At 36.7% G+C, this 11,347-nt stretch overlaps 1 protein-coding gene across 2 annotated transcripts; it reads left to right on the top strand.

Annotated features, from left to right (window-relative positions):
• Positions 1 to 2,884: 2,884 nt before the first annotated feature.
• On the top strand, positions 2,885 to 11,311 carry LOC120414529 (CDGSH iron-sulfur domain-containing protein 2 homolog). 2 transcript variants are annotated; one of them, XM_039575738.2, is made up of 4 exons: positions 2,885 to 3,033; positions 3,142 to 3,246; positions 10,554 to 10,765; positions 10,830 to 11,311. In XM_039575738.2, exons 2-4 carry the CDS (start codon positions 3,150 to 3,152, stop codon positions 10,917 to 10,919), a joined length of 399 nt encoding a protein of 132 aa, XP_039431672.1. In that variant the 5' UTR covers positions 2,885 to 3,033; positions 3,142 to 3,149; the 3' UTR covers positions 10,920 to 11,311. The 2 variants fall into 2 exon arrangements, with proteins under 2 accessions (XP_039431672.1, XP_039431671.1); XM_039575737.2 differs by having other exon boundaries at positions 2,885 to 3,050.
• The last annotated feature ends 36 nt before the right edge of the window (positions 11,312 to 11,347 follow it).

Genomic DNA, 11,347 nt, shown 5'->3' with positions numbered 1-11,347 from the left:
GAGGCCGCGACATTCAAGACTGAAAGTTCTGCAGGGAGGTGTTGAATGAAAGAGAAAGATGAATGGTGCTGAATGAAAACGAGGCAGGCTTTCTCGCTCGCACTACCGGTGAATGCAGGGATGCCAACCAGGTGAGTATTTTGACGGTAATGGCTCTGTAGGGTGATCAAATTATATGCAGCTACAATGATGGTTAAATGTTAAATAACCGAAAAATATATTGTTAATGATTTCTTAACAAACTTTGTAAAATTCATTTAAAAAAACTTGATGCTCAAAATCTCAAAAAAAATGTTATTCCAGAGTTTTCTTTTTGGTTAGGTCCTATTATAAACATACAAAACACAATAGTTTATAGGACCATTTACACTCAACCCCCGGTGGTTGGTCACTTTTTCGTTTGACACTTTTTTAGTTTGTACCCCGTTGGTTGGTCAAAGTCAAACTAAAAAGTGATGAACTGTCACTTTTTAACCGGCGCTCACGCACACTATCAAAACAAACGTTTGTTAGTGTGTGTGAACTCCGTGTTAAAGGGGTGTCAAACTAAAACGTGACCCCGTTCGTTTGACAACAGTTGGTGTCAAACCATCGGGGTTTGAGTGTACTTGACAATTTAAAAAAACTCGGAGTCGGCAAGTCTAAGGAATACGGAGTCGGATTCTTTGTACAGAGTGGATTCGCTAATTCGAATGGCACTGCATTCGACTGAGCGAATCCAAGCTTGGTACAGTCAACCCCTGGTGGTTTGTCACTTTTTCGTTTGACACTTTTTTAGTTTGTACCCCGTTGGTTGGTCAAAGTCAAACAAAAAAAATACGAACTGTCACTTTTTACACGATGCTCACGTACACCTTCAAAACAAACGTTTGGTAGTGTGTGTGATCTCCGTGTAAAAGGGGTGTCAAACTAAAAAGTGACCCCGTTCGTTTGACAACAGTTGGTGTCAATCCAACGGGGTTTGAGTGTAATTATTTAGAACGACTGACAGCTATCAAAAGCTTGAAACCTAGATTCAATTTTCAAAAGGTTCTATATAATGTTAGTCTATGATTAAGTGGAAACTCTAAAACAATAGAAAAATGGCGAAAAAGGCTGCCTTCCCCGTCCCTTTATTTTCAATCATGATTGGTTGTTTTACCTTAGACCCCAGCAACGAAAAATTTACACTGCTAGAAATTCTTTTTGGGCCAAACGTCGAATGCCATTTTTTTTATTTTTTTTTAGAGGCTTATTATGCGTCGCAAGATAGTTATTTTTAATTAAGAAAAACATATTGGATTGACATTATTTTAAAAAAATAAAGGGTACTCAGTCTTTAATGTTAAGTGAAAACTCCAAAACAACAGAAAAATTGCGAAAAAGGCTGCCATCACTGCCCCTTAATTCTTATTCATGATTGGTTGTTTAACCTTAGACCCCAGCAACGAAAAATTTACACTGCCAGAAATTCGACTCTAGACTCACTATTTGGCCACGTACCTTTTCCACACGTTATCTAAGTATGACCATGATTTACCTTCCTCACTAAGTTTGCTCCACATTTAGTCCAAAAACTTGCACCACGGTTTTTTTCTTTTTCCCGAAAAATACACTTCCTCTTCTCAAATCTGAGCCCAACTTTATTTTATATATTTCTGCCTATCTCTCTGGGCGGATCGGTCTGGTATCTCTAAGCACATCTTTTTATGGTAAAAACTTTCCGAAACACGGGGTTTGACGAGCCAAAAAAGTACAATTTTATACCAATTTGAAGACGTTACTGCAACCCGAGCAACCGACCGAAAATATTATCGTTGTATTTGTATTTTTCTGTACACATCGTACTGTATGAATTACAAATTTCCTATATCCTATTTTTCAATTTTATAATGAAGTTTTTTAATATTTAAACTTAAAAATATTGAAGCTACAGAGACACGTCTTTTTATGCGATGCGTTTTGTATTTTTCTAATTTGTCGGCATCTCTGGAACGACGCAACATTTTTGCAATCTTTAAAAATCAATTTGCAGGTTCTATTCAAATCTAAAAGAGACTTTTGGATGCTTACAAAAAAATCGTGTAATTTTAGAAAAATCGATGAAATAAAAAGCATAACGCCAGCACGTGATTAGAGGTTTCTCCTAGGGTTTCTCTGAATGAAATGTTTAATTGTAAAATTTACTTTTTTAAATTATTAAATTTAGGATTTCGGAAATTTAAAATTTTGAAAATTCAGAATTTTTCAATTTTTGACTTAAGAAAGTTCGAGTAAATCAAAAAAAAAATATTGTTGATATATAAATTTTGAATATTGAGAATTTTTGATTGTTTCAATTTCAAAATTTCTATAAGGCTTTCTAGTCAGAAATTTACCAACACATTCAAAGTATGTTTACATGACAGCTGGACGTTTGTTTGCATCAGGTTTCCTATCTCTTTCTAGCAAAATTTTTTTGTCAGGCGACTTCTAGCTGGTTTTTTTTTTGACTGACTGCCCGATATGTCAGCCAACATACTTCGCAGGGCTGTGACAGCTACAGATCGATCATTGTTTGCATCAGGACACTGTGACGAGGAGTTCGTCATTTTTGAGTTAAATTATATTTTTTTCACTGGGCCTAGAAAGCCTTATATTATTTTTGATGGTTCATTTTCCCACAATTAACTCAAATTTTTTTTTCAAAATTCAGGCTTGAGGCAGTTGACATAAAAAATAGATATTTTGGTTGTAAATTTTTGCTCAAAATATGTGCAAGTTTAAAAAAGTCATGATTTTGACATAAATACATAGTCCCACGCCATACAAGAAATAATGCCGCTCCTTCCATGCTCCCCTTTGAAATGTTCGTCCCCTTTTCGTAGAAACGTCAAAGCCTGCTCTGCGGCCTTCTGTCACTTTCATTTCGATTTGCTGGAAATCTCGATCGTCAACTTCGTCAGTCATCGTCGGTTCGTTGCTAATCGTTGTGTAGCGAAACAACAGAGCGCTCTACGGAACCTGCCACAACCAACCACCTGGTTCATTTTTTTCCTCGATTTCCCTGCCCGTGTGAGTATTAGAAAGCGGTACGTATATTTGCAGCATCATCCATCGTGTGTGTTGTAATCTCCAGCGGGTCTAAGACGACTAAATTCTCGATTTCTGCTTTCCGCGCAGGTATTACGATGGAGACCCTGTCCGGCCTGGTCAAGACCACCCTTCCCAACTATCTGTCCGGGTTGCCGATTCCGAACACCTTCGGCGGATGGTTCCGGCTTGGCTGTAAGTACCACAGCGATCTTTTTCTTCCCTTCTTACAAAACTCTACCTTAACTCCGTCGTCGTCGTGGAAAATCCGTGATGCGTGACTTTGGGGGGCCATTACAGATTCTCCGTTGAGCGATAAAGTTGAACAATCACACACCGCGCACGATGGTTGGAAAATGGTGAAAATGTGGAATTTTTAATGGGCTTCGATTGAATTGGGGGTGATTTCTGGAGCAAGAGATCGATACCAAAAAAAAGTGATCTCCGAGTTGAGTGACCACGTCGTGACCTCATTAAAGCCATTAGATTGTTGCAGTAGATCATAAGCGTTGAAAACATGACTCTGAGACTGGTGGCAAAAGAGGCTTTTGAGAGACAGGTCAGTCGCTCCGAGCGAGTTATGTAAGATTTGTTTTTGGTGTCACGAACGCGCCGCGCCGGTTTGTGTCTGTAGATAGAATGGAAGTGTTTTATGGCTTTTGTATAGTAGAGAGGGGTGTGATTTAGAGTTGAGGGAAAAATTATCTGAATTTGTAAAGTAGAGTAGGTGTGTTTTCTTGATGTTTGACATACAATAGTTTTCTATACTTAAGGGGAGAAAATCTGGTGGAAATCCATTTTTTTGCGAAATAAAACCACCAAAAAGCGATTAATTATCATGATATGAACCAGTCGATACAAAAATGGTAAAATTAATTTGAAATATTTATCACATGCCTTTTATCTTGGTTAGAGAATTATATTCAACAAAATAAAAACTTCTGAAACCTGAAAAATAATTACTTCATAAATATTAGCAAAATAAAAATAAGATAGGTGTATTCTGCATAGTTTTACTTTTCCCAAAATATAACTTTAAAATTTCATTAATACCTGAATTAAATTTGTTTGTGTCTAGGGTTTTTTCTCAAAGTTTATTTTCCCTAAAAGAGCACTTAGTTAGCAAAATCTAACCTTAGAAACATGTACCCTCCCTGTAAAGGCTTATGAATTGATCTCAGTTGAAAGGTTCTCCAAATCTCTGAATTGCAAATGTAACATCCTGGAGCAGAACTGTTAAATTCTAATAAACACTAAATGCATTGAATTGAAAAAAAAAAGTTTATATCTTGTAAACCAAACTTTTATAGCCTTTTGAGTGCGGAATCAAGTCAAGGAAAACTAAATTCTTTGTAGGGTCGTGTGTTTCGCTAGAAAATTTGATTTTGATTCTAAAAACAAATTTTATTACTCGGTATGTCCATCACCACAAGTTTTTTTTTCGCTGAAAAAAAAGTTAAGTTTTACAGAATTTAAGCAGTTAAGTTTTACAGAATTTCTTTTTGCTGATTTTCGAAATCACGTTTAATCTCTAAAAATGATTTCCAAAAAAACACAATTTTATTTTGGCCTTAGGGGACATAAAATGTGATCTCTTCATAATAAATTTCCAGAACAGGCAATACAGCTTTGAGGAAGTTATGGAAAAAATGATCAATCAACTTGTTGACTACATTAAATAAAATTTGCAATAAAAAAATACTTGCTGAAATTTTTTATAATCTGCACCGTTTTCAAGTTGAAATGGTGGCGCATTTTATGTCCCCTAAAATCTAAAAACTGTTTTTGCCTTTCTCACATTACCTATAAGGCTGGTACAAATATTTTTAAAAGTTTTTGTCGCCCCCCCCCCCTTCAAAATTGGCCCGAAAAATCAGGGGGCAAAAAATATTTTTACAATAAACTTCAAAATTTCAATGAAAATTCAAGTGCAACCAGCTGAAATCAAATTAAAATACATTCTTCTGCGTTTTAAATCATTTTTAGCATGTTTGGGTTTATTAAAAAATCTTAAGATTTTTTGAAAATTTTCGATGCAAAATCTTTTTTTCGATACAATTTTTGTTTTTGTCAGATCTTAGATTTTTTGAAAACTAATGATTGCAAAACAACTGAACTAGTGTAAAATGCATTTTAAAACAATTTTTTTTAAATTTAAATGTGAAGACTATGGCTTGTTATTTAAATTTTTATATTTTTTATTTTTTTGCCCTCCCCTTGACCTCGGCCAGGGCCAGGGACAAAAACTTTTTTAAACATTTGCATCGGCTTAAAATCACACGAAAAAATTCTCAACCGGTGAGGAATTCCCCCCTGGGGGGGAATTTGGCCATTCTTGGGGGGGAATGATGATGTAATAGAAATCCAATGCGTATTTGTAAAAAATATAAATCTTTGGTTGTATTTAAATAACCTGTGAAGTTCACAATATATTTTAAATATATTGAAATTTCTGTGATAACATACAACAGCAATTTTTATTTTATTTTATCTTTGCAGGTGTTTCAATAATAATGCTAACAAAACCTAAAATTCAAAAAAGTTTACTCCTTGAAATTGTTCTGAATAATACCATCATTTTTTTTAACTATTTGCATTCTCTCAAACATGAGCAATTTTTAAAGAATGGAATTTCATAAATAATTTTATAAATAATAACATTATTTTAAACATGAGCATATTTTGTTATAAATTTCAAAAATTAGCTTTACTAATATTTTTTTAAATAAATTCAAGCTAAATTTCATTTCCTTTCAAAATGAGAATGTTTTGAAAATATTTTTATTTTATGTCAATTTTGCTTTGGTTTTGTTAAGTTTAGTTTTTTTTTTCAACTGGGAAGCTTTTTATAAAATATATTTGTGAAGTTTTGCGTTGATTCGTTTTTTTCGAACATTATTCAAATTAATTCCTGGGAGTTTTTGCATCGTTTTGGGCAAAATTCATTTTTTTTGAAAAATAATCGAGCATCAAATATTAGTTTTCTGTAAAAATTATATGAAGTCTATTTTGTCTTTTTCTTTAAATAAAATATCAGTCATGATTTCTGTCTGTGATTGATAAAAACTAAAACTGTTAGTGTTTATAATATTGCAACATACAGGAACATTTATAAAAAGATTATAATAAAAAGATTTTTCGTGAGCTTTTGCATTCCATTAAATATAAGGTAATGAAAATGCATTTAAAAAATGCTGCAAGTATGTGTAAATTGTTGCGAGTGAAGAAAAAATGAAATGTTGTGAAAAATTTAAAGTTTCTGCAAACATTAATACCAAAATTATGACATTTGTGCAATGATACCCATTAGTTGGGGGGAATGATGTTCCTGAAATTCAGCCAAGGGGGGAATGGATCAATAAAGGTTGAGAACCACTGTCCTAGACCCACCTCCACGGTTACATATCAAATTAGAATCAAAAACTGAACAAATGTCTGTGTGTGTGTGTGTGTTTGGATGTGGATGTGTGCACCGAAATATTCTCACTCAGCTATCTCAGCAATGGCTGAACCGATTTGGACCGTTCTGGCTTCATTCGATTCGTCTTGGGGTCCCATAAGTCCCTACTGAAAATTATGAAGTTTAGTGAAGTACTTCAAAAGTTACGCGAAAAAAACTGTTTTGATTTAAGTCCGGAAGATTGTAAAAAGTGTGGTTTTTGTAAGAAAACCCGTCATGTTTTAAATTTTTAGAACGGTATTGAAAAGTTATAAGCACTTAAGTGTTATTTAACCACTTTTCAGAGGCCGGATCTCAGATATTTTCAAGAAAACGTTGTCCGAATCTGTCATGCGACCCATCGTTGGGTGGGTAATCAAAAGATCTTTGGGGTGAAAATCTGACACTCATCAGAAATGACTCACTCATCGCCGAGCGAATCTTGGCCGACTAAAGCTCGCAACCATTCGCGAGCGAACACTACTCTCAGGCTGACAGCGACTTGCTCAATCGCTTTACCCAGCGACACAAATAATTCGTGAAATTCTTTGCCTACTCCGTCCGTCGACTCGAGTCACACACGAATACGTTCAGAGAGGAGAGAATCTAACAACATACCAGCTCGGCGTTCTTTTGGCCTGCACTACCACAGTTTTGCCGTAAATGTGTACATTCAAACCCCGATGGTTTGACACCAACTGTTGTCAAACGAACGGGGTCACTCTTTAGTTTGACACCCCTTTTACACGGAGTTCACACACACCATCAAACGTTTGTTTTGATAGTGTGCGTGAGCGCCGTGTAAAAACTGACAGTTCGTCACTTTTTAGTTTGACTTTGACCAACCAACGGGGTACGAACTAAAAAAGTGTCAAACGAAAAAGTGACCAACCACCGGGGGTTGAGTGTATTTGGCAGGGTAGAAATTGCTGAGCAGTTCTCTCAGATTTCGGTCATTCGATTTTTATTTTGTATTTTTTAATCCGACTGAAACTTTTTTGGTGCCTTCGGTATGCCCAAAGAAGCCATTTTGCATCATTAGTTTGTTCATATCATTTTCCATACAAATTCGGCAGCTGTCCATTAAAAAATGATGTATGAAAATTCAAAAATCTGTATCTTTTGAAGGAATTTTTTGATCGATTTGGTGTCTTCGGCAAAGTTCCTTCAGTTTCAGCCGGATTAAATAATACAAAAATTATAATTCTAAAAAAAGACCGATTTCCTAGCTCAGCTTTTTAGTGGGTATTTGATGATGTATAATAACGAAATGACAAAACATTTTTGATAACATTGATTTTAACCAGTTTAATAAATGAGCAACACAAAGCCGATCGCAAACTATTTCGACTCAGCTATGAGCGATAGAATGCAATCGGTCTATCTGAACCATTCGCTGTACTACCCGAATGAAGTGAGAGGAAGAGCAAAATGAGAGTATTCAGTAGCGAATGGTGTGGAAGTGACGAAATGTAGGAAACGTTCAGAGCAGTTTTTTGTCGCGTTCAATTTGTGGTCGCGAGTGAATGAGTATTTTTGGAGCAATCAGGACCCTTGTTTTTAAATACCATTTTTGTATGGAAAATTATATGGCCCAACTGATGACTCAAAATGGCTTCTTTGGACATACGGAAGGCATCGAAATAGTTTAAGCTAGACAAAAAAAAAACGCAAACAAAAATGAGATGTCCAAAATCTCAGACTCTTGCTCAGTTGTCCGAACACTCATATTTCATATTTCAATAAGGCTTTCTAGGCCTAGTGGAAAAATATAATAAAACCTCGAATAAAACTCAAAAATTACGAACTCGTCGTCACAGTGTCCTGAGCTGTCGGAATCCCTGCGAAATTTGTCGGCTGAAATATCGGGCGGTAAGTTAGGAAATCCAGCAAGGAGTCGCATGACAAAAAAACTTTTGCTAGCAAGAGATGTCAAATCTGATGCAAACCAACTCGCAGCTGCCTTGTAAACATGCTTTGAATGTGTTGCCAAATTTCTGACTAGAAAGCCTTATAGATTAAATAAAAGTTGCACCGAGACCATACACTCAAAACCAAACTCCGCTGACATTCAGTGGTTGTTAAGCAAGTAACAATTCTCGACTTTTTTTTTCTAAAGGCTATTGTCTTTCATATGTTTAGATTTGTTTTTAGCTACTTTGCCAACCAATGAAGAGATCGCCATCGTTGGGCAGTTTGCGTGCACGTTTCGCCGCGTCACCAATACAGCTCAACCAGAGGGTTTCAGAAAAAGAGTGTTTTTTTGTAAGGTTCTTTTTACAGTAAAGTAAAATTTGATAACCAGAAATTTAAAAATAAGAAATTAAAAACAAAACAAGTGGCAGAACAATTTCTAATCTAATCTAATCTAACCCTATCGCAGCCAGTCTTTCGAGGGCATCCTGGAGAATGCCTTAGGTTGATTGACGCCTAGCATCTTCTTGTCATTATCAACATTTGTAGTGCGCCATTGCATTAGAATGCATTGAAACATCACAAACGTCGAAGCGGCCAGGCCAACTGCGTAAAGTTTACCGCAAAGATGATTCGTTGAATTGGATTGAGTTTGAACACGAATGTTCAAACAACAATGCAGTTCTGAATCTACAGGGGAGGAAGAAACGTGGGGATCCCCCGCTCACGTTCCTGTGTGTTTAGGCAATTAATCGTTGGGAGCACCATGCTAAGAAGTTTTGGTGCTCCGGGACCCTCAGGGATGAGACATTGTATTTCCACAAATGCCTAGGACATTATATTCCGTGGTTATAGCGCCACAACTCGCTTCCTGTGAAAAGAAAACATATGATAATTTAAATCAAATAATGACATAGAACTGATAATCCCACTGCCCCCAAATTCTAAATTTCGTTTTCCCAGTGCAATTTATTAGAAACTTAATTATCAGCTCACCTTTTGATGCACACTCACACCTCCACTAGCAGGGAACGGACTTACCTGAAACTGCAAATGTTGCTTCATCACCACCAACTCACCAAAGTCGGTTGACACGAGGATATCGTTTAGAGAGCAGCACACACTAAGTTGTCATTTTCGTCGACGAAGAAACGATCATCTCGAAGGAGGCTGCCTCACTTCATGTGGACAAAACTCCACACAAACCCACCACTCCAAATTCAGCCGCACAGTTCGACCTGATCACCCCAACCCCCTAACACACACACAAACGATTCGCACGCGCCGGACTCGAGCAGCAACACACCAACACACGTGAATGTTTGTTTCGTCGATTCTCCGTTTCCTCTCGTTCTCATTCAGCTCTAGTGGAGCGGTGTCATCTTCACACCAAAGAAAACACTTCTCTCCCTCTCTCTCTCTTTTAATTCACTTTTGAATGGAACTGTCAATCTTCACACAAAACGACGACGTAAAAATACTCCAAAATCCTTCGAAAAACTAAATATTCCTTGAAACTTCACTAACTTCAGTTAGCCTGGCTATTGAACTATAAGAAGAACAACTTTTCGATCCACAGCACGCCAAAAAAACACCGAAAATCTTCGAATTTCTAGAAGCGAAATAACGCGATGCAATCCAGATGGCTGTTACACTCTCTCCCAAACAAGTGGCAGAACAATTTCTGTGGCAAAAATGATACTAAATTGTTGAAAAATAACTTGAGTTTGTGCCATTGTTTTGTTTCGCCATTAAAATGCAAAATAAAAAGGTGTACGTTAGGTTAGTGTATGTTACAGACATGACCAGTATGACAAAGATAATATTAGTTGAAAATATAGTTGACAGTAAAAAAAAATAGTTTGTAAAACCATTAAGCTTGGAACAGGTCTCCCGGCCAGGGTGTCGTTCAATGAGAGCGCTAGATTCAGCTTAAAAAATCATAACAGCTCCGTCTTTTATAAAATTATGACCGGTACTATAAAAGAAAAATTAAATTTGAAAAACCTGGTAAAAACTATGTTGTCGGGTAACCAGTCAGGATCATGATATTTAATTATAAAACACAATTGTTAGCATAATTTATTTTCTACTCAAATAAATAACAGAAAAATAAAACAAATAAACTGATAAATTTCCTCAATTCCAGTCAAGGACTGGCTCTCGCTCGTCCCACCGACCGCCGCCCTCGGCGGCCTCGTCTACATGTCCTACCTGGCGTTCTGCCCGGAGGCCCGCCCCAAGCCGAGCACCAAGGTGAACCGCACGATCCGGCCCGCAGAGGCCAAGGTCGTGGACATGATCGACATCGAGGACATTGGCGAGAAGGCCGCCTTCTGCCGCTGCTGGAAGTCCAAGAATGTGAGTTGGTCTGAGGGTTATTTTGTTGTGTGAGATTTTCATTTTGAAACTCTTTTTTTTGCAGTGGCCGTACTGTGACGGATCGCACGGTGCCCACAACAAGGAGTGCCAGGACAATCTGGGCCCGGTCGTCGTGCAGCGCAAGAAGAACTAGGGGAACCGTTTCAACGAACATAGTGGCTAATCGAATTGCATCCATCTCCTTGTCTTTACGTTTCTTTTTTGTTTGATTTCGCGAATGCTAATTGTGTAGCTCGAAACACATCATCATTGTTCCATTTTTTTTACTTAAACGTTGAAAAAAAAATCATGTTGAAGAAAATGCTTTTAATTTTACAGCGATAAGAATAGGACTCACGATTGAAAAAAAAACAACTTTAAAAAAGACAACAAAAACGTTGAACAAAAATGATATTCAAAATAGTGGTGCTCAAAAGAGTTGAAAACAACTGCCGATGTTGCAAACATTTCCCGGGGCTTTACAAATAATGTTCATCACAACCAAAATGGCAATAATAAAATTGAAGCGTTGAGTTGTTAAAATAAGGCGGGGTCATTTCTTTCTCTTTCCATTCGCGAAGG

This window comes from Culex pipiens, chromosome 1, assembly GCF_016801865.2.
Source record: "Culex pipiens pallens isolate TS chromosome 1, TS_CPP_V2, whole genome shotgun sequence".
Lineage (NCBI taxonomy): Eukaryota > Metazoa > Arthropoda > Insecta > Diptera > Culicidae > Culex > Culex pipiens.
The sequence above is the reverse complement of the archived record's forward strand: the minus strand, read 5'-3'. Positions and strand labels throughout refer to the sequence as shown.